Consider the following 24,135-nt stretch of genomic DNA (forward strand, 5'->3'; position numbering starts at 1 on the left):
TCCTGCCTCAGGTCTTGGAAGAAGCTCCGCCCGTCACTCCCTCAACTGGCCACTGTCATCACTCACCCCGCCCACGTCCTGTTGCTAAGCAACCGAGCCAGACAGTAGAGACGAGCCAAGTGGGAACAAAATAGGCGACAGTGTTACTTTGATTGCATATATCCTCACAAAAAAAAAACCGATTTAATTGCATTGGTAGGCAAATTATTTTAATCAAGGATTCAGTAACCAGAAAAAAAATATAAGAAGTGCCGAAACACATGGAAATGAAGACAAACTAATACATAAATAGGATAAACAATCTGAAACTGTATGCTATTTCCTGTAGATACTAAGTATGTCACTAGGCTAATTATAAATGCGTTAGTTGGGTTCTCAATACATGTTCCATAGGAAATGCCATTTGGAAGTATGCATGTGTTTAATTTTTAAAGTAATAGGCTTTTCATACCTAAGGTTGGGTATATACATGTTTATAATGGCTGTGACATATTTGGTGTCAGCTCCCTCTCCACTGTTGATATCAATACAAAATCCTACATAGCTTTTATGTAATCATCACAAGGCCATAGAGGGCTAACATGAACTTGTATTTATAGTAAATATGAAAGGACCTGAACGTGGTGCATAATATAAACCTGACACCCATGTAAAAGTCTGGAAGAAACTTTTACACTCTCCTCTGCTGCAACATTTGCTGTTATAATCTTAAACTTGGCTTTGCCTTGTTGTCACCACCCATCTGTTACTTTGAAATGTTTTGCTGCAATACCTGACTAGCAAAAGTGTTTGTTTTAGTCTTGGTTTACCCCTCAGATTTTGAATCAGTAATTATCTGGCCCTGTGTTGAAACTATTTTCTCTGTTTAACATTAAGGTGGTTCCATGAAAGTGAGAATTCCTCTTGCCTTCACTCCACGTTTTTCCATTATATAGAACATAAGCCTAGGGTACGGCTAGTCTCACATTTTCACTAGCTCTCTAGAATAGAAACAACCAGGTTCAGCAGAACACAGAGATGAACCTACAAATATAGGTCATATAGTATAATGTCAGCAGTATAAAATATCACTTATTTCCTTTTCAAGAACTCTGTACTCCCATAGGTTAATGGGATGTCTGATCCTGACGAGAAAGTATAACTTTTCTTTTGATAGGTCAGAGGTCACAGATCATCTGGAGTTCAAATGTGTTTCAGTCTATAAATAATGGTGAAAGGCTGGCATGTGGTCGTATCATTGTAAATACTTAACCATATTGGTCTCCACCTGTTAATTACACAACAGTCAACTGACATTAAGTTATTGTTAGGGACCAAGCAATGAGAACTCAGTATTTGTGGGTTTTTTATTTGCTCAATAGATAAAGCAAGAGTATAATAACCAGCCCTGTAAAAGAGGTCAACAAAACATAACTATTCTCAAGATAACAACTAAACAAGGTGTTAACTGAACAAACTGACCCAACACAATGACACGTGAGGGAACATTCTGTACGGCAAAATCGACCAAACCCAAAATCTCCCCCATGAAATGTCAGCACATGGTTCGGCCCAATGAGCTGGATCAAGGATTAAGAGTCCTGGGCCTTCAGCCACGCCTTTTGCTCTATCAGGAAAGGGCCTCCCCCAACAACCACTGTAACTCAAAGACAAAGAAACAATTGATTAATATAACAGCAGATTGCCCATGTAAACCTGCAGTGTTAAAATATGAGTACTCCATATAAAACAATGTAAGGTTAAAAGTAAATAAACTGATTTGAAATCAAACACACTGTGTGACATTTAGGTGTGGTTTACTGCAAATGAAAATAACCTGTGTTGGTAACAAACTAATGAGGTGAAGGTTGGAGTAATTCAGTATTACCCTGTGTGACTGTCTGTGGCTATCGCATTTATCAAGCTTATTTTGTGGATTTAGCAAAATGCAAAACAAAAGTGTAAGATCATCACTTATTACAAACATTGTATTAACATTTTAAAATATGGCCAAATGCAAATATGTGAAAGTCCAAAAATTACATTTGTATTAAAAATCAATCTTTGTAAACCTAATGTAAAACTTATTTTGAAATAGTACTTTGGTCTTATTATTTCATTATATTTAATATTAATTTAATGTTGTAAAACACACAAACCTACACAGCTATTTTGCACACGCCAGATAGTTTTAGTGAATTAATTTCATTGTTGGAAAGCTCCTATTCACAGGATATGATGAACATCTCTGGTGCTAATTAGAAGGGTTGTCGATAAAACACCAGATCAATTTAGCCATCATTAACCTCAGTTGTGTTCCTGTTTTTTAAGAGTATTATGCAGTGCTGTTATAAAAACATCTCCAAATCAAATAGTTGGCTACTGAACTCCAGTAATCACTACAGGGTTATCTATGGAGGTAATTTAGGGCCAGAATGTTTTAAAGCAATAAATAACAAAATGTGAATGTAAAACTAAATAAATAAGAAAATCTAACTGTAAACATAGAACAAGAACACTGAACTGAGAATGAAGAGTGAAAAAAGTTGATTTCAATGGTCTTGTTACCCCTTTAGATTTCATGTTTTGCTTAGTTTTTTTTTTTTTTTGGTTTGCTTTTTGTTACGGATGTTTGCTCATTTGCATTTTTTGTCTCATTGTTGGTTCTCTTGTTTACAGAGTTGGTAGCAGCTAATGCTACCTCTTAATGTCCAAAGTGTAGTAGCTAACGTTGGCCTTAAAAAGCTACTCCATTAGAGCTTTAGTGAGCAGCTAATGTTACTGGTAGTGATGTTACATGAGACATCGAGGCCTCGAAGAGTGTTTTGAGTACAGCTCCGCTTTTCTGTTGAAGTGTGTACCGATGCCTGTATCATTTTAGATAACTGAAGTCTAACTGAACCACATGACTGTTTTTGGTGGTGGTTTGAAGTATGGAGTGACCGCGACATGAGACCTCTGAGACAAATTATATTTAATAGTTTTAGGTTGACACTGATTGGCATTGACTGGTTGTATTTGCAATGCACCCACCAAGGAAAACTAAGACTTACCCAGTTTGACTACACTTTGATCTTATTTCTTCCAATAAAGTATGAGCATAATAGTGTAAATTTATTATAAAAGCTTTATATTTATTGAAAGATATTTTTTCAAGCACATATTGCTTAAAATAAAGATACAATCCTGGTTTCCCGTATACTGATAACTTTGTAATATACAAACATTTGCATTTGCCTATTTTACATTCTGGCCAGTAGATGTCGCTCTGTTAACATGAAGCATCAAGAAATAAACCTTTTCTCAAACCATTTTGCTGGAATAGTTCAGTGCTTCATGAAGCCTCATCTCACCATCACTAGTTCCTGGCACTGTTTAATGCAGCTTAATGCTACTTTGTCCAAGAGTTAGTAGCCAAAGCTAGCCTTGTAACACTGAGAGGTTACAAGGAGCTAATGCTATCTTTGTAATTGTAAGACCCAACTTAATGCAATTTCATTAATCTTTGTTGATCATTCTAATGTTCAACTATTGTTCAATGTATAAACAAATACTCACCAATCAATTACTCAACCATTTCATTGATCTTTGTTGAATATTGAAAATGCTGAACTAAGGTTAAAAAATACAAATAACCAATTAGTAAACCATTAAATAGTGAGGGTTAGGGTTGAATTGTCAAATCTCAAATAATGACCTGTTTAAATGTTAAATTCTCTGTGAACTCTTTGTGGGCAGACTATCCAAATTAACTGTTACAAACTTATTGTATAAATCCGAAAACTCACAGACTAGTGGGTAAAATATGTGATTCATCGTCAAAGTTTATGTGTGTAAAAACCACAGTTCACATACTGTATCTTAAGTATGTATGTGGACCACAGGTCTAAAGAACATATGTGAACGTGGTGAGTGTGAACCCTTTAATTGGATCTAAAAACCATTAAAAAAAAGAAACTTGAAATTCTAAAATAAATGGGTAATAGATCAGTTTAGATCAGTTAGACTCAGTTCTGCTGTAGTTTTATCCCATTGCCACTAGAGGTCAGAACAACACCACTGTAATTTTCAGGACAATTATTGAATGCACTAACTAACGGTCTCTTGTGATGGTGACCCAACCATTTATGTGTTACATATAGACCAATCAATCTCTGCTTAATGAGTGGGCACGGACAGCAGGAAGTCTTTATCTATCTGTAAAGCTAATTAGGAACAGACATATGTTTGAATGACAATGAGAACATGTACAACAGATAGTGATTAACAACATAGGGGTAGTCTACATAGGATTTGTATGGGTGACATGGTTCTCTGAATGTAAGTTGCTCTGCTTGTCAAAACAGAGACTTCCACAGGAAGAATATGTTGCTTGTGTAAATACCTCAGCTTCATCTTATCTGTTTTCTATCAAATTTGTCCTTCTGGTCTCAGCTCCTGTGAAGCAGTGGGTCTGTTCTCCTGACTGCAAGACATTAATCTAGAGCATATTTATTATGATCATATGCTAGTTGCATTGTTTGATTAATGGGTTGGCTATGGGTCAGTGACCTCAGTATGTCCATCAGTACATTATTAACGACCAAGGAGAAAGAGAGGGTGTGTGTATTACTGTGCACGTTTTTGTGCATGCATGTGAGTGTGTGTGGCATGTGCACAGACAAATGCTACGCACGACATCGACAAACGGAAATAGATGACTGGAAATATTGCAGTTTTATCTGAAACCAATAAGCAGGAGGAAGTGTGGTGCACCTGAAAATGGCCACATTTAATGTGGTGATTTGTCAAAGGGACCCTGAGAACAAACCTGGGATAGAAGAGGAGGGGATATATCTGTGTTTGGTGGCGTACAAAATGAGCAAGGAGAATACAGTTGTGCTATTTAGGAGACTGAGAATACATAAGAATACACACATGACTTGTGTGTATAGTCACTGTTGCAATGTATAGGTCTAGAAACAAGGACATGATCTTCAGTTTTAGACGTGTGGAAAAAGCTGTGATGCTTACTAAAATGAGGCACAAATTTGTTCACGACATCATACACACATGTAAAAACACACCCACACAGTTTGTTATGCAGCACTAATCGTTTCATCCTCTGGCAGAAAGTGCATTGTGATGTTATTGTGTCAGCTAAATAGGAAGCGCATGTTTTGTGCTTACAATGAGTGACTGCAGGAACATTGTACTAATGTCACTGAGCATTACTTGACTGGTGTTTTACACCAGGAAATCTCTGGGTAGAAAAGTGTGTGTGTGTTTTACTGTAAGATTTGACAGTAAGTTAAGGTGACTGGTGGTCACAAGACAACATAGTACGATGTGTGACCCAGGATGTATGTGGACTCAGTGAGAAAGTGTGCTGTTACGTAACACTGTGGTAACTGTGAAACACCCCTGTAGCCAACACACACATGCAAAACATGAACTATATGTCCTACTTAACAACAATAGTTCTGGACACTTTGTTTTCTTGCCAAGAGTCAGATGAGAACCACTCTCATGTCTGTGCTAAATAGGACGCTACAGCTAGCAGTTAGCTCATTTAGCTTATTTTGTACAGATTAAACACTAGAGATACATTACTATGTTAATTAATGAGATTTAAACATGCTGCTTGGAAGATACTGTTACTTATGGACAGAGCCGAGCTAGCCGTTTCTCCCTGCCTCTAGTCTTTATGTTAAGATGAGCTAACCGCCTCCTTGCCGCAGCTTCATATTTATCACACGATTTGAGATAGGTATGTTATTGAACTCTCAGCTAGAAAGTGAATATGTGAATTTCCCAAAACGTCACACTATTCCTTTAATCTCCTAAAACGGGAATACGCCGATGGTGTGACGTGTATGAAAGTCAGGAGGGGGGTGTTTTTCATGCCGAAGGATTTAAACACCCACACATGTACATACTTAGAGCAAACCACGATCGCTCCTGTTTCATTCCCCCTTTTTCCTCTAGAAATTACATACACAATGACTCAGAACTGGAAATCCTAATTGCACCCAGTTATTGTTGATACACTGTAAAGAGATTATATGACTAAACCAGGTTTCCCACCAATCAATATGGTTACAGATTTTGCCCGTTTTATGACAAATTTTTCAATTCTAGTTTCAATGAGTGTGACATTTCTTAAGTACAGCATTGAATTGAACCCATCAAGATTATGATAATTATTTTTGCTTAATTAAAATAATTGCTTGCAGAGGATAATAAATGCAAGGTACACTGATGAACACTGCTTCTCTTACAAACACACACACCAAAACACACACACACACACTGTGTTTTGGTCCCGCTCGTTGTGGTGAAGTATTTTTACCCCATCCTCAGGGCAGCACTGAACTTAATGGGAAGCGAAGGCTTGTCCACTATAGTTAGTGTGTGTGTGTGTGTGTGTGTGTGTGTGTGTGTGTGTGTGTGTGTGTGTGTGTGTGTGTGTCCTACTTGTTTACCATGCCCTGGCCCTCTCACTCTGCTCCTCACACCCTCCAGCTCTGAGAACATGGTCTCATCGCTGCGATGATGAATGTGACATGCTGCCTTCTGATTGGCTGGACGTGAGCTGTGGCCTACCCGCTGCTCCAATCTGCATCCAGACTGAATGTGAGAGGTGAGCCTCAGCTACACAAAACACTCACATCACAGTGACGCAAAAATAACAGTGTTTTTCCAGACCTATATTTTTGTACCGTCACATTTCTTTTCCCATCCACGGTTTGATTTGTATTTTGACACCATATAAGGAATTTAGACGTCATCGCAAATCCCCTTGAATCACTGATTCTCCACCTGTTAATGCTTCCTGCTGTCAAAGTACTTGTGTGCATTAATATTCGACCCTTATAAAGTACAGCACCTGAACACCTGCAGCAGTATGCTTTGTGTGATTATCTTAGGTTGAGATTTCTGGTTGTCCACTCAGCATCCACCCTCCTCAGGGTTACTGCCCTGTCAGCAGGATTCCTTTATCAAGGCCTCCAAACAGCTTAAGGTGGAAGTTGCTCAGTGATAGAAAATTCTCTTAAAATGGTCAAATTGGAGAAACTGAAAGAAACTCGAATGAAAGCTTAACTTTGCCAAGGCCTTTAAGGTTGACCTCAACCCTCAGCTAATGATTTGTAAGAACGGCTGACTCCTCTGCTCACAGTGACGTCAGCAGTTTCAGTCTGAGGACTGGATATGAAATATGGAAAAACGACTGGACTACACGTCCTCAAAAAGCTCTGCTGAGGTGCACATCAGACAGTAAGAAAACATACTGTTCAGACAGAGGTTTATAAGTAGACCATAATCACTACAAAGTTCTTGCACACCAGAACATCTTATAGACGGAAACTGTGACCATGAAAGAACCAAAAACATCCTGCCATAAATTAATATAATCGAATGTAATCTGATGAAGGCCGGAGGACTGAAACGTCATGAATAAAAGGAGAACAAGTAATTGACTGGTTGAAGAATTATCAGTGAAAAACAGATGACGTGATACAGGTGTCATGATCTCCCTCCATTAAAAAATCCATTCTTTTTTATCATTACTTGTCTTGGATGTGTGTGTGATGCATGTGCAGAGTCTCTACGAGGCTGCTGTCCCATCTTATGGTTCAACACATACAGTAGGTGGTTCAGCTCCACAAATACTGAAAGAAAACATCCCTTCAACAACCATGTTTGTGTTTTCCAGCAATCTCTATTCCTTCCTTAAACGCCCTGTGTGATTCTCATCCTCACATGTTTTACATTAATTCATTCTTTCGAAAACAATCAGTTTTATACTTTTTAAATTCACATTTTTTTTAATAGATAATTAGATTTTTTGCTCTACGTCCCTCTTAAAGGGCAATACTAGTTTTGAAAGCAGCTGGAAATTATAACCGACCACATAGAAAACATTTCATTTTCTAGGAGCTGAATTCTGAACAGTCGAAAAAGGCCTCAAGGCACAAGAGACATTTCTAAATATTCTGTGGATTGACTCGGCTGTGTTGCACGTAGGAAACGATAAACCTCACATGAAGAACATAGGCTCTGATTGATTAAATTTATTTATATATATTTATTTGTAGAGATTTTTTTGTGTGGACATTTTTGCAGAAATATATGACGGCAAGACAAAAGGGAGAAACTGTGGTTTTAACATTTTGTTGCCTCTCAGATGAACACACACACACGGACAGATTTTCTTAGTGTGTTTTTAATGAAAAGTCAATGGCAGTTGTTTTGTTTGAGGGTGACTATGAGAATATGAAACAGCAAATGTCTGTGATGTCGACAACGAGCAAGAAAACACATTTTGCTGGATTTTTTTTTTTTTTTTTAGACAAAACCAAGATCATCCTCCGTAGACAGATGTAGTGAAAGTATTACATCAACTAATTGGTGCAATCTGTGTTTTCAATTAAGTGTGTGTGATTATTGATCATGAATGAATGTGTGAATGTGTGTTTGCGTTGCAGATCGTTAGATGTAGATGTTTCCCGTCTATAGAGGTGTATGACAAAGAGGAAAATTGGGGAGGGTCCAGAGTCATCTCGAGTGCAGAAGGCCCATAATGCCTAGCGACGCCCTTGGGTACATTAATAATAATCTCTAACCGTCCTTTGCCCAGTTTAGGTCTGTATTTAGAGCCATTAACCCAGCGTATGTATCCTCTTCTCCCACACTCCTTCACTCTGCTTCCTAATAGCCTGGATTAGCCACTGCTTTAATAGACTCATCCATCTCCTCTGTTTATTCACTAGTTTCCCTCTCTCTCTCTCTCTCACACACACTGTCTCTCCATCTCCTTCTCCCTCCATCTCTCTCTGCTCATGGGCAATTACACAAACAAATGCAGTTTGTTTTCCACTCGGCAAATGAATGGATTTATCAGGCCATTACATTTTTAGTTTAAGGTCAGTTGTTGTATTATCACTGAGAAAAGGTGAAGTCACAGTGTCACTCCTTCAATTTGCACAGAACATTAGCCATGCAGATTTATGTAAATTCCTGCCACAGAGTTTGGCTCCTGATTGGCTGGAGCTTGACGCCCCTGCAAAGGAGACTCGGAGCTTAAATCCAAATTTACACAGCTTGACAGGAAGCGAAAGGGGAGGCAGAGAGGAACAGCTTTGTGTCAGCTGACGTCGCTGGGGTGGCAATCGTCAGAGATACGTAAGACACCCACGCACAGTTCAGACAAACACATGTATGGGCGGCACAAGCTTGTTGTGATTTCTGAAGGACAAATCAAGGACAACACCAGAGCTTCCTGATTTTTTTTTTGTCAAATGTTAAATTCTAGATATAAAGATTTATCCAAAGTGTAAAAGGGTCACCCAGATTGAAATCCAAAGCTATGGGCTGTAGGTTTCCACTTTAACATAACACACGGTTCTGTTCATTCTTCATTCGTGTAGATTAAACCCCTCACGAGTCGTTCAAAATAAAAGCCATGCCTTTGGAAGAAGTGTTTTCTAAACTCAGGTCACAGTAGATCGGCAACGTAGCTCCCCAGTAAACTGTAGGATGCAGCAGTGTGTGGTTGTGTGTGTGTCTACATGGTGTTTATTGATTAGCTGCCATTTCCCTAAACCAGCCTGAGAGGAGGCCTAAAGTAAGGATCACATACACACACACACACACACACACACGGGTTTGAAATAACATATCTGACTTAGTGTTACTGTAGGCGATGACGGGGGCGCCACTCACGTTCACACGTCAACTTTCAACTGTCACCGACCCACTGTTTCCCTCCCTCCCTCCCTCCTCCCCCACGTGCCCGACCCCTCACTCCACATCTCCTTCCGTCGTGTTTTCCTTTCGCTTGATTCCCTGAGGGGAGGAAAATTCCCCTTATCAGCCCCAACCAGATGCAGCTGTGTGTGTGTGTGTGTGTGTGTGTGTGTGTGTGTGTGTGTGTGTGTGTGTGTGTGTGTGTGTGTGAAGGATAATCCCTTGCCTTGCTTTTATTGGCTCAGCACTAACCCGTTTTTGGTGAAGCTGATGACTTGGGGTTTATTTTAGAAATAGCAGTGTTTCATTAAGCATTTTAAAGGTTGTGTCTTTTAAATGGCGCAGCAGTAATTACAACATGAAACATCTGAGAGTGGCATTTCAGAAAATTTATTATAAACTGTTAACTCCTGCCTAATCAGATTGTATTTGCATCCGCTGACTGTATTAGAGCATCAGTCTGAGTGTGTGTGTGTGTGTGTGTATTGTATTAGTATAGTGACTTACTGAGCTTGTCTAAGAACATTAGTGTCAGTTCAGCTCATTCTGTTTTTTTACCAGCCTGCTCCTCCAGAGAATCTGCTTTCCTCATCCATATTGGTGATACCCTCCATGGCTATGGGTGTGTGTGTGTGTGTGTGTGTGTGTGTGTGTGTGTGTGTGTGTGTGTGTGTGTGTGTGTGTGTGTCCGTTTCCATTAAGCAAAATCATTGCAGTCCACCTGCACGTGAACATGAACACCCTTCACTTCATTATGGGATGATTTTACATGACCAATCACTGCTGTCATCAACATCAGAACTTGTCATCCATTGGCTGCAGACTTAGAGCTGGTTTGTGACTCACGCCTCCACTCAGCACCTCAGCCATGATCACATGACGACTGTGTGTGTCTGTGTACAACCCTATTGCCAAAATTGAGAAAAACGAAAAACTCTCTCCGCTGTAGTTGCCATAGTAACCAGCGATTCGCTGCATCTGGAAAATTATAGGGTTGTATTGAAGGGCGAGAGGGTGTGTGTGAGTGTAAAGTGTGTGTTCATCTGTGTGTGTGTGTGTGTGATTGTAGGAGAGTGTGAACCTCTCCTGCATACAAAACCACATGTTCAGGTGAAAACGAAGAGGAAAAATGGACGATCAATTATCATTTTTGCAGCCAATCAGTATCAGATAAGGCAGTTCTTACTCTCACACTAACACACACAAGACACAAAGACACACATAGTCTGGGTCATTAATACCAGTTATTATACTCTAAAACGCAGAGTGGGTTGAGATGCTGTCCTCCCAGAGGGCAGCGCTCCACTGATGCTTTATGACGGAGTCAGAGAGAGACATGATGTCTCCGTTGACCTTGCAATAACCTCGTGTCACCTCTTCATCAGTGACGAAGGGTGTACAGGTATGAAGAGAGAACAAAGGGGTTCAGATGATACATTTCTCACGCAGCGACGTTACAAACACCCTCCTCCTTGCTCTTATATAAACACAGTAAAAGAAGGTCAAGAGGAAACAGTTGTTCCCTTCCAGTGATTTTATGCAGCGCCGGCTGATGGACTCAAACATAATCATAATACACCAGGATACATCTGTCAATACACACACTCTGAAGGTGAATAGGTGCATTTGATATTTTTATGATTTTTAGAAATGAGCTCAACCAGACTTATTGTGCACCTGTTAAACTAGGTCAACTTATACTTTTATTTAGCACTAAGTTATACTTTTCCAGTTATATCCCACTCCTTTTTGAATCCTATTTCATTGTAGTTTGTTTTATTCTGTTCATTTTTTGTATTTTTTATGATTGATTTTATTTAATCTGGTGCTGAAATTTTTTTTATCTTGATTTGCATGTAAAGCACTACCTTTGTTTTGAAGTGTGCTATGTAAATAGAAATTTTTATCAATCATTTTTATTGACAAATTGAGTTTGGTGATGCCCAGCACTGCTCCACCCATCACCATTGTGAAGTTAAAAGTAAAGTATTTTGCATTAGAAGTAGCATTGGTGCCTGGACTAATTTTTGGAGCTCAACAGGCTGCTAACATTAGCATCCAATGTGAGCTGTGTTTCAGGCTCCATAGAGCTGCAACTGTAGAGTTACAGGGAGTTAATACTCTGAGTTGGTCACTACTACAGACTCCCTTCACATACTGTTCAAATATAAATATTGATTAGTGCAGCTTTGTTATTTCCACCATTATAGAAACACAATTAAATGCAAAGCGACACCTACAGAATGACTGATTTGAAATCCTTAACGAGCCATTCACACATACAGATTCAAAAAGCTGGAACAGTGAGAGCTGCTTTTTTTTTTATCATGAATGAGATCTGGCTTTACATACCTGGGACAAACAGGATCAACTTTGCATTGTGTGGCTGCAAGCATTGCTCTATAAATCACATGGGTAAATGGTCTGTGTTTAAGGTTTAACCACTCCCTATTAGAGAGAGTCATGTATGGCTGTCAGCACGCTGTTTATTGGGAACATTAAGCTATTCATAAAAACTCATACAGTGTGAGTCAGGTGTGCTTTCCTTTCTTCTCACCTGACAGCATCTACAACTGAACCAGACTTTGACATCTTTATTTTTTACTGTATTTTATTAACTGAGGGAAGGAGGAGAAAATGGGAGCAGTCTATGGAGAGACGAGGAGGAGGAGGAGGAGGAAGAGGAGGAGAAAGAAAAGGGAAAATGGAGGAGAGAAATGAGAAGTAAAGGGAGATGTGAGATGGACAGCAGATAGAGGAAAGATTGAGAAGGAGGAGGAAAACGGAGGAAGAGGAAGGTGAATGATAGATGTGTGTGTGTTTGTGTGTCTGTGCGAGAGAGGAGAGAGGTACACAGAGAGAGAGAGAGAGGTGTGTGAGGGCACCATTAAAGCCTTGTACTATAAATCTCTGACAGTGCGTGTGTGTGTGGAGATAACAGAGGGATGTCTCTCTCCATTCTGGCTCTGTCAGAATGATGTATGCGTCCCTTTCTTCCTCCCTGTGAAATATTAGAAAGAGGCCCTGTGTGTGTGTGATCTCCGCCAGCATGTGGCCAACATGTTTGGTAATTCCTCACCTCTTATCAGTGCTCACATGAGGTATTGTGGGTGGGAGACTTGTGGCCACCTGGGAAAAGAGGTAAAAATGACTGAATGAAAGACACACACACACACACACAGACGACCAGTAAACCTGCAGAAATGAAAGAAAGCCAGAGACGAGGCAGAAACGGGCAACAGCTGACAGTGACAGCTTTCTTGATCGAGGGCTACGTGCTTGACAGGTGTGATTGATCACATAATGCCAAGCACATTTCGGCGCTCTGCTCCTCATTTAGCTGACAGCATTTTCTTTATGGCACCTTGTGTTATGGTATCATAATCATGCCAGTGCCACTGAAGCGCCCGAGGAATAAATCTTTATAATCCCCCCCCCCCCCATCCACCACATGATGCACCAGGAGATGCAGCTGAGCGGCTGCTGCAGCTGCTCAGGCCTCTCTCCTTCATGCTGTTTCAAATGGCTGCATCGGCTGTCACTCAAATTCCCTCATCATTCAACTGCGTCACAGACAGAGTGAGGGTCAGACAGAGAGATATAGAGGAGGAGGAGGAGGAGGAGAGAAATGAAGGAGGAAGTATTCCTCCTCAGGTGAAACCGCACCATCTCTCCTGACAACCTAGGGGACTGGTGAGTGATGGCATGCTGACGGCAAATGTAAACATGCTACAGCACCTGAACATGCTGTTTTGACTCCTAAGCATTTTTCTTTAAAGCTGCACTAATTAATATTTTTATAGTTGAGATGACTTTGTGTAACGAGAAAGGGTCGAGAAAGGATCTGTTTCTCTCTCATCACCAACCCACAGAGAGTTAGCACCAAACGTTTTAGCCTCTTTTAGCCTCTGCTTTGGTTTTCTGTCCCTCAGCAGACGAGTCAAACCTGGTGGTTTTAGCCAAATCGACTGTACCTACCAGTCTGGCATCAAACTGCCAAATGATAACATTAGCAACTAGCTGGTGAATATAGTAAAGCATCTCTCAAAAAATATAAAAAATCAAATCTGCTTCATTGGGACTGGTTCATTCAGTTATGATTCACAGTCATCTCTGATAGATAGATAGATAGATAGATAGATAGATACTTTATTTATCTCCTAGGGGAAATTCATGAAACATAAACAAAAAAAACACATCAGCTATAAACATTAAACACACCTTGAAAATCTTTAACTGTTTAAGCTTGTTCAGCCTGCGCCAGTATGTGATGTATAAGTGTACTGCAGCGTCTGTCGGTACACTGTGACATCACAGGTGGGTGTGGCTACAGGTGCATAAGACCACACAAATATTACAACCATATAGGTCGTTTTTTTCAAGCCTCTGATACGACCCATTGGGGTGTCTCCTGAAATAGCGCCCCTATGGCAGGAGGCGTACTGGACCTTGGTTGTCATGGTAACAGTAATAATGGTCGTGGCTTGGTTAGGTGTAGGCACAAAAACTACTTGGTTAGGTTTAGGAAAAGATCGTGATTTGGGTTAAAATAAGCATGCTACTTCCTCAAAATTAGACGATCTTTGTTGTTGTCATGGTAACAATAATAACAACACGTTTATCTTTGTCGAACCGCACACCTGTATCATAGTCCTGTGTTTTGTTGACCCATCCATCCATCCCGACCTCCTCCAAACGCAGACTTTTTACTACGTCACCGCACTTCTCGCTCTGGTCCTGTCATAATTACTTTGGCCACTAGATGTCGCCTAGCAACAAAACGTAACTATGGGTCATAATAACCTGCTGCACCATCTGACCTATGGGCTCGTTTTTTTACAGGACAGTCTCCACTAATACTACAGTACAGAAGCCTCTCAATGTGAAATCACCAGTATGGTTCCAAGTTTGGCAGATAATATATGTTCATGTAGGATCACATCGCTTTTACTAAGAAGTTTAAAAAAATAAATAAATCAGGACCTTTAAGTGCATGAGAGAGAGTCATAGAAGAACAGAGGGAGGGAGCAGGAGTGAGAGAGAAGAAATGTCTACTTTCACACAAACCCTTATGCATCTTCACTCTTCAACCAAATTTTGCCACATCTAAATGGCTCCCTCGTACTTTTGAATGATGTCAATATGTGTGTCTTTTTTTAGTTGTTAATAGCTTGTTGGAGAAGTTTTCTGTTTTTTGCGTAATTGTCGTTACAGATGCATTGATCAATTTCATTTCCTAATAGCGAGACAATTATTGAACTTTTTTTTCGGATCACGGGACCTCCTTCTAAGCTGATTCTTTGGTCAGATGAGCTCATATTGAGGGTTCCTCTTGAACGTACACATCACTAGCCTGCTCATAGAAAAATACCTTCCGCTTTGGATGGACGGCCAGCAGAAACGACAGAGGCAGAAAATGAAGCGAGGAAAAGACCGGATAGGCAAAAGTGAGAGGCAGATGGATGGAACGGAAGGAAGAGGTGGAATGAAAAACCCCTTGAAATGGGTGATGAGTTAGTGAGAGACAGAGATGGAGTGAGGAAAGAAAATGAAGAAATACAGAGTTGATGAGTGAGGAAATGATGAATGGGCTGAAAGAGAGACAGATGGTGCGGCTCCATCACAGTTTTGTGGCAGAAAAATGGGGAGAGTAAGTAAAAGAGAGACTACGAAGCCAAAATGATGATAATTATGACGACAATGACATAGAGACACACACACACACACTGAATAAAGTGCCCAGAGGCTGGAGTCATCCTCTTAAATAGATTTCACATTAGAAATACAGCATTTGTAATAATATAAATATTAGCAGTAAAACCCTTTGGCTCATGTTACGAGGACTCAAACAAGAGAGAGATTTAATAGAGCAAATGCAATAAACCCATGTGTCACTTCAGCATGTGTTTCTGTACACTTGTGCGTGTGTGTGTGTGTGTGTGTGTGTGTGTGTGTGTGTGTGCGTGTGTGTGTGTGTGTACCTACACAATAATTATGAGAGGTAAAATGAAGGAAGGAAATAAGACGGAGAGGTTAAGACTGTTTCCTGGACGTCTAAATGGAGGAAATTAACTGATAATGTGAATGAAATTCATGAATGTCAGAAATCTAGAGACCCTTTGAATGATTTTCTGCAGAAGCTGCAGTTTCAGTTATTTAGTTATTTGAAAGAAGACACTCAGTGGCAAATGTTGGAGACTCGCATAAAAGTTAATCTTGGCTAAAAGACGGATTGACAGTTTCACTATTTAGTTATATTACAAATATTTAAGTTAAAAAGGTTTCCATGGTTACAATAATGAGCTGTTGTGGTCATGGTTAAAAGAAACAATGGGAAACAAACGGTGGTCTCCAGTGTTTAGTTGTCCCATCCACCCAGGCTTTCTCCCAGTGTGGACTTTGTTGCTTCGTATCTACGCCACCTGACTTCGTCTTTTCCTCCTGTCATAATTACTACGGCCACAATAGGCTGTTGTCACTCGGAGGTAAACATGTTGTTTTGGGGTGTTTGTTGAACAGACTGATGCAATCTCACACGATGTTAGATGTTGCAGAAAAGTGTAACTGTATGACTTATGAGGTTGTTTTTTTTTTGTTTTTTTCGTGAGGACAGTCTTGTTAATTAGCAGGTAGATTTTATTACCTTTGTGCAGAGCCAGGTTGTTTCTTTATGCTAAACTAATCTGCGGCTGCTCGTAGCTTCACATTAAGCATACAGATGTGAGAGAGGTGCCATTCTTCTTCTCTACCTCTCGCCAATAAAGCGAATTTCCCAAAATTAAAACACAGTGTCTTTAGCTTTAAATGTTGAGTTAATTTATACTCGTTAGTGACATTAGTGATAGTTCTTTCGGTTTGTCTGGTTTTTCTTCATTGTGATATGATGGCATGATGTGCTGAACTGGATTTTGAACCCAAGAAGAAAATACTAGTCTCTGTTTCGATAAAGCTAATGAAAATCCTAATCGATTAAATTAAATTAGATTAAATGGAAAATCATGTAATGATTCTGACATGCGCCTCCTCTTTAAAAGACATGGAGTTCACACAGTGTTTACACAATTTGTACTTCAAACTCTGACAGAGGCATTCAGGAGGTGAATGTCATCTAGATCTTTCTTTCTTTATTTTGATTTGTGACGCACAGTTACATCACACACACTTTAATTAGCCTGATGTGAACCTCACAATCGAAAAGTGGAATTTTGTCCAACAAATAAATCAATTCCTGTAACACTTCACTTGTCCCCTTATGTAGTCTGTTTGTGACGTCAGCACCTAGCATTTGGTAACCCTCCTCTGCCGGTCTTATTCTGTTAAACTAGAAAACACTCACACACACACACACACATGCAGCCATAATGGAGCAATTATCCTCTCTAGCTCCGATCTGCTCTTCTGATTGTAATTTGCATTTATTATTAGCCTTCAGCCTGCCAGAGGCTGTGAGGCGTGAGGACGGCTCGTCATACACCACATCACACTGATAGACCTGCACAGATGCTTCATAAACACGTGTGCCCGAGGACACAGCAACACGAGCCCACACGCACATACAAACCAACATATATGCACCACGGATGAAGTCATGACAGCATGATGTTGCTTCATTTTGTTAATGCTGATCCCTGTTAATGATGCTACAGTGGGAACAGTATGTTCAGTGGCGTTCCATCACAGAAGTACATGCTTCACACCGTGATGTCTTGAAGGGCTGCGATGTGTCTTCCTGTCCCATTTCTTGGTCTGTGTTCTCTTTGACTGTGGAGATGGCCTCAGGGCTCATCATATGGAAATTTGTGAGAAGCAGAGTCTCTCCGGGCACATACACCACATACAACCCGCCAGCCCCCTAAAAGACTCGCTCACTGCTGCTCACGCACACACACACATGCTCATACATGCACACAAAGAGAATGTGCGGAGGATCAGTGAAGCGTGAAATGATTCTGTTATCATGTCGTCTGTGTGGAATATATTTTCCCATCAACCTTCTATGGCAGGTGTGCCTGTGTGTGCCTGATGGGCTACTGTGTGTGTGTGTGTGTGTGTGTGTGTGTGTGTGTGTGTGTGTGTGTGTGTGTGTGTGTGTGCATTTTGTGGCTCTCTCTGTCAGTCTGTTGTTTGGCAGAATGGAGGGAGGGCTCCATTAAAACACGGACAGAGTGTCAGAGCAGCTTTCGAGCTGCATGTTCCACCTTGCTGTTTGACATTTGACATCAAGAGGCCGACTCATTTGCTAAATTGCTGTAAAATCAGATCTTAAATGACTGATGGGGTCAGGGAAGATGTTTCAGATACTGGCAGAAGTGAACCCATTTACTCCATTTTTTGATATTAATGAACTCTATACGGGTCCGTAAAGGCCCTGTAAACTGAGCAGCGGGGATGAAACATGACATGAGAGATTTCGGTATTTTTTGTTTTGTCTGTACTCCTCTCACTGGTTGGGAGTGTGTGGGAATCAGTGATGTCACATTTCCATGCACCAATCACAGCTCGGCAACAACTGTCATGAACATATGATGACAGTTGTTGTGTTGTTTGCTTGTGTTGTCAGCATTGTCAATCAAATATGATCAAACCACACCCACAGACTTGACTCTTAAACTCATAATAGATTGTAGTCACTTTTTTTTTATATATCAAACTTTACCTCTTTACCTTTAATTGTTGCCTATTTAGTGATGAATCTTTAATGTTACAGAGATAAGCTGTATTAAAATATATGCTGAATAATACCTTTACATACAATTTCCCCCTTCCCTTTTAAATAGCATTCCTCATTGAAGCTCCATGACGTTTACGTGACAAAAGTCAAGTCTTGAGCTGATGAGAAAGTCTGAGGAGACAGACCATCAGACAACAAAGACATGACATGATAGCATGAATTCTTTTAGACTAAATACTCATTGCTAATTGTTAAGATATTCCCTTTGAACATCTATTTCTTTGGGTTTCTTCTGCTGGTGCAGTTTCAAGGCAAACTTTTCTCTAGAGATCGATTGTCTCCTTTCACACTCTTAAAAATACACACAGTCGACTCACATATGCACGTGTACACGCGCACTAAAAAACACTCATGCACACGCTTTAGTGGCATGTTGATGTGCATGAGAGGAGGCATCCGGAGGGAGCGCTCAGTCTGAGCGCCTTGACTGCACTGCCTAATTGATGTGTGCTTCCCTGTGTGAGAGAGACAGAGTAGGGGGTGAGGCATCCACATGTAACAGTCCAAACTAACCTCACCTTTCTCTAAACAGTGCCTTAAACTTTGGCAGGAAATGAACAAGCCTGTCAATCATGTTCTAATTTAGGCTCTGCAGGAAGTCAGAGTCTTCAATCTGTCAGTCTGACAGTTCATATCTTCCTGAGATTTTAAGACAACCGTGAAACAAGATAGCCAAGTCCTGAGGAGACATGAACCTATTAACTACACGCACAATACCTCCATCCTCACATCCTCTCACACTCACACACACACACACACACACACACTCACACACACACACACATCAACACACACACATAAACACACAAATTCAAGACTGAGGGCAGCTCTTTCGATGTACGCGCAGCTAATGTAGCAGTAACAGCTACTTATTGGATGAAATATGGCTGACATGGAGGGTGGACAGAAACAGCTAGGCTATGTGTTAAAAGGACCTGGAAAATCTCTCCTTCTTTTAGCTTTAAAATGCTCAACAAAACTTTCTGTGCATTTAAAGACATTTTTGGTGGCTGTTTTATTTCACAAATGAGGCAGCCAAAATGACTTTAGACTACTGTTGCAAGCTGAAGGGGAAATAGACAGCAGTGTTGATATTAGCATGTTTTGATGTTTAATCAAATATTAAGACATTACATGTATGTAGAAAACGTTTTATAACACCTGTTAAAGAACAAATTGTTACTCATTACTCAAATTCAGACTGTCTCTGAGCTGGTTAGTGTCAATAGTGGCAAAATGTCGGACAGTCCTTGAAGGCAGCATTGACTCGTAAGTTGGTCCGTCGCTATGGTAACGCTTGTTTATTTCCCAGTTGCGTTGCAACCATCGTCTATCTCACTGACGGCAGTTAGCGAACTCGCCTAAGCTAACATAACAAGAAATAGTCAGAATTTCAAATATAAGGTCCGGAAGTTGCAAATACTATATTTTCCTCCATGAGCAGGTGAGCCATGTGTAATCTTATCAAGGCAAGCTATTGTTAGTACACTAAATACAGTTAATGAAGGCTAACAAGTAATGTAACTTTACTAGCTACTATGCAGATGAATTAAAAAAAGCGTTAACCTTCTTAATTACGTTCCTGTGCCAATGACCAATGGTGTAATATAACTAAGTACATTTTCTCTAGAAGCTCCTGTACTTGAGTATTTCCTTGAATAATTTATGTTAACATAACTTTACTTTGTACTCCACTTGGTTAGCTAGCTACATGGAGGCAAATATTGTACTTTGTAATGCACAAACTACATTTATTTGACAGCTTTGGTTTATAGCAACGTTGCAAATTCAGATTTATTAATCAACTAATAAATTATGATGATGATGATGATGATAACGTTAATTTAAGCTACCCTGCAATATTTTAATTAGTTTAAAATGAGCCCATCTTTGGCAGTTGCAACACTAGTGATGTTTACACATGAATGCATTATTAATTCAACTTCGATTATTATTATAATTAGCAAGATATGGGCCATTCTGCATAATGAGCACTTTTACTTTAGGTACTTTAAATATGTACTTGTATCACAGTATTTCTGCGCTGTGATATTGCTACTTGTACTTGGGTAAAAGCTCTGAATTCCTGCCCCATGCTTTAAATGCTTTCTCCGCTGTAATTTGATGTCCAGGTTAGAGTGTTTGGGGAAATCCTTCAGTGGTTCCCAGAAACAGGTAATGTCTGTCTACATTATGTTGGTTTTTCTTATGAATTATATTGTTCACATTCATTGTTGCTGTTCGCAACTCACTTTATGACTTTGTTTTGTTTGTTACACACTGCTATGAGTGGGTCACATGTTACCCCTCTACATATTCAAATAAAATTGTATGAATATTCTAATTGGTTTATTTTTTAACTCACCCCCCGGATGTAGCTGGCAGTGGAAGTCACCTCTGCTCAGGCTGAGACTCACAAAGTCAATGGTAAGAAGTAATTCAGACTGCAAGTCAGTGCACAAAACATCACATGTAGATTCATTTACATGTTGAAGCCTGAAATGACAAGATTTCCACTGTATGCTTCTGGTGGTCATTAGCCTTTCAGGGCAAACTCATTCTCTTGATTATGATGTTCTAGGCACAATTGGGAAAAAGACAGTCACTAATAAACCTTGGTAAGAAAATAAGAAAAATCCCATCTTAGGAAACTTACATTTCAGTCATAGCACACCATGCTCATCGTCTACTTGTTTTTTTTCCATCCAGCAGGAGTCTTCCTGCCCGCACACTGCCTTGTTCCGTACAGGTGGGTATTCTGAGATAGATTACACCATAACTGAATTGCATCACTATTACACAACTATTCTTTACATTTTTTTTTTATTCTTTAGGTTTCCGGCAAGGAGACTCAAAAGCCTAAATCTCCAAGTCGGGGTGTGCTGAATACAGAAGGTACTCTGAGACTGAGGAAGAACTAATCTCATTGATACTATTTCACATAAGAAATCCATGGCTGCACAGGCAGAGATAATAATTTTTACTCAAAGAGCACCCTCAAAAGACCAAAATGCTATGCAACTATAGGAGTGACTCACGCTTTATCTTGAATAAATAAAGTCACTTCCTTTGTCATTGCACAAAGCCACTAACTGTTACAGAGAAAGGCTGAGCACACCAAAAACAAATAATACAATAACACTTGGTCATAAAATCTGTATTCTAATTTTACCCTTAAATCTTGTCAGCATTTGGTTTTATTTACACTTACTCTGCATTACCTGCTTTAAATTGTTTCATAATCTTGAGATGCTCTTTGCTATCTGTGTCATTTTTCCTTATCATGTCTCCAGACAGCGAGTTTAATGTTTTGTTTACTTTATATCACCAGACTAGCTCTGTTTGCAAGTGATTAACATCATATACTATCTGCTGTGACAAAAAATGACTTGAAGTCACTGCAAGTAAAATTAAATGTCTTGTGTGTCTTTGTTTTTCTTGTAGATTGTTCTCCAAAGGAATCCATCAACATAAAACCAAGGTCTGTACTCAGAGTTCGCGTCATACAGTAGGTGATTAGACCAATGAAACGTCCCCCAGATCCAGTTTTAAATTTCCAACATGATTTCAGGGTTGAAGAACCAGCAGAGTCGACTGCAGCACCTGATGAAGAGCTGAAAACGAAAGACTCGAGCAACTCGCGGTCGTCAGATTCAGCAGGAATAGGTTGGTTGTTGTAGAACAAAATGCAAAGTAAGAAACGTAGAGAGAGAAAAACTGATGACAATGATCATGGTTGCCAGGAGGAAGGACACATGCTCCTCCACCAGTTGAACCTGTCTCCATGCATGAGCCAAATGAGGAGGAAGAACAGACAAAGGAGGACGATGCTGAGGATGAAGACCTTAAGGCCCCAGTGGAGCTGAAAATTGAGGTAAAGTGACCAATGATCATCATTGATTCCACATTTGATGCTCTGTTGAGAGAATAGCTTCAACTGTAGCTGTTGATTTTTGTGTATTTCCAAATGTTTTGAGAAAAATTAAAAAAAAAAATGAAACTCAGGGGAGGATGTTATGGTTTCAGTTCCTTGGAGCTTTGATGGACAAAGACTTTCAGCTGGCCCACAAGCTGTGCCAGATGAGTATGTACAGTATCCTGCATCCATCAACTTTGTGTCTGTCAGTCAATAAATCACCCACCGGTGAAGTCAGCCAGTGGTGACGCTTCTCTCCTCATTCCAGTTCTCATCCATGAACCAGACAATCCTGAGGCCTCTGAGTTTCTCCCACTGATCCACAAGAAGCTGCTGGAGGGTGAGAGCCCCCCCCCCGCTTCATATAAACACAAACATGCTGCAGATTCCACAACACACCATGAATATGTGTAATACCTTTTCCCCTAGAGCAAGAGGCAGAGCAGAGCAATGAGGAAGATGATGAAGAAGAAGATAGTGATGATGATGATGGTAACTCTGGAAGTGATGAGGAGTCCTCTCAGAGCTCAAGCTGCTCCTCCTCATCTCGCTCCTCTTCTTCATCATCAGATGATGATGGTGAAAAAGAGGAGACGCAAGTGAACAGACACAAGCCGTGTCCTCCTTCTCACATTTCCCCCTAAATCTATTGAAGCGATCCAGCAGAGGCGCACAGATCTTTGTTACTTGTTTCTTGTTACTTTTTGAAAACGATACTCGATGTTTTAATCCACAAAGTCTTTGTGCATTTTGTAGATTTGACAGTTATTTATTTTTTCATATTTCACCTGCAGATAAAATATTTGTTGTGGACAAAGCAGGTGCCTTTGTGACTTGATCAGTTATGACCAGTTAGTGTGTCCCAGCAGACTGCAAAGACTGCATGTCTGCTTTCAAATGCCTCACTTCTTCTGTTCAGTTTGCTTTGAACATGTGCATTGAAATAAATCACTGCAGCTTTAATACTTTTGTCAGTAGAACTAAGATGACCAGTCGACTGGTTGTATTAGTTGATCAACAGATATCTTTTTTCAAGCAATTAAGAATAAACATAGTGAAAGCTGAACTTTGATTTCACAAAAAAACAAACATTTTTTATTGCTGTATCTCAAATCAGATACTTCAGTCAGTTCACTCAGACGTAGTACACTATGTACACAGTATACTCAGTTGTAGTGCGAGAATTTCAACAGGGTAGTGTTGTCTCAAATCAAATGATGAACGCAACAGGTTCCTCCAATTGTCGCCCGCCTGCCGGCTGCTTTCCTCACTTGACTTCCAAATTAACTTTTTATTTTCCTTTGTGTGTCATGAGAGATGGAAATGAGGCTGCGAATGGCACCGACGGAGTCGGATGTACGTGAATTGAGACACAGCAGATGTTTGGTGAACTTTTGAGTCGGACAAACTCAATGAGATACAGCAACTGTAAAACTTAAAATGAATTACAACCTTCGTAAAACGCCATTAAAGTTAGTTCAACCAACTTGTTAATTCAACTCTACATTTGACTTGAGTAAAATTTAGGAGAACGTCTGTGAGAATGAAGTTGCATCTACTGCTTAGGTCATTTTCTTACATTTAAAGCCAGCTCTTTTTTTAGGCAGGTATTCTGTATAAATCCACTCACTCCTCCTCCAAAATGTTGTAACGGCACCTGACTGGAAAATGAGTGCCACCAGCTGTTTATCACAATGAACCATCTGGGAGTGCATCTGCATGAGCATCAAACTTTTCAATTTGTCCAAAGTTTTATAATAGGCATTTTTAATAGGAAATA

At 40.0% G+C, this 24,135-nt stretch overlaps 1 protein-coding gene across 2 annotated transcripts; it reads left to right on the top strand.

Annotated features, from left to right (window-relative positions):
* Nucleotides 1-6,521: 6,521 nt before the first annotated feature.
* On the top strand, nt 6,522-23,843 carry LOC111228748 (nucleolin-like). Of its 2 annotated transcripts, none has more exons than XM_022754768.1 (12): nt 6,522-6,601; nt 20,572-20,614; nt 20,818-20,866; nt 21,021-21,057; nt 21,149-21,188; nt 21,274-21,334; nt 21,884-21,920; nt 22,011-22,105; nt 22,183-22,313; nt 22,466-22,523; nt 22,624-22,695; nt 22,785-23,843. In XM_022754768.1, the coding sequence occupies exons 1-12, from the start codon at nt 6,525-6,527 to the stop codon at nt 22,997-22,999; spliced, it is 915 nt and encodes a 304-aa protein (XP_022610489.1). In that variant the 5' UTR covers nt 6,522-6,524; the 3' UTR covers nt 23,000-23,843. The 2 variants fall into 2 exon arrangements, with proteins under 2 accessions (XP_022610489.1, XP_022610490.1); XM_022754769.1 differs by lacking the exon at nt 6,522-6,601 and adding an exon at nt 19,766-19,883.
* Nucleotides 23,844-24,135: the final 292 nt, after the last annotated feature.

The sequence above is a fragment of the Seriola dumerili genome, unplaced genomic scaffold, assembly GCF_002260705.1.
Source record: "Seriola dumerili isolate Sdu_G_001 unplaced genomic scaffold, Sdu_1.0 BDQW01000226.1, whole genome shotgun sequence".
NCBI lineage: Eukaryota > Metazoa > Chordata > Actinopteri > Carangiformes > Carangidae > Seriola > Seriola dumerili.

Bases quoted from the DNA above. Each gene is read 5' to 3' on its own strand.
- LOC111228748 (XM_022754768.1), top strand. From the start codon at position 6,525: ATGCTGCCTTCTGATTGGCTGGACGTGAGCTGTGGCCTACCCGCTGCT. The intron at 21,921-22,010 runs GTCTGTACTCAG...ACATGATTTCAG, and splicing joins TCCATCAACATAAAACCAAG to GGTTGAAGAACCAGCAGAGT. The intron at 22,314-22,465 runs GTAAAGTGACCA...TTATGGTTTCAG, and splicing joins CAGTGGAGCTGAAAATTGAG to TTCCTTGGAGCTTTGATGGA.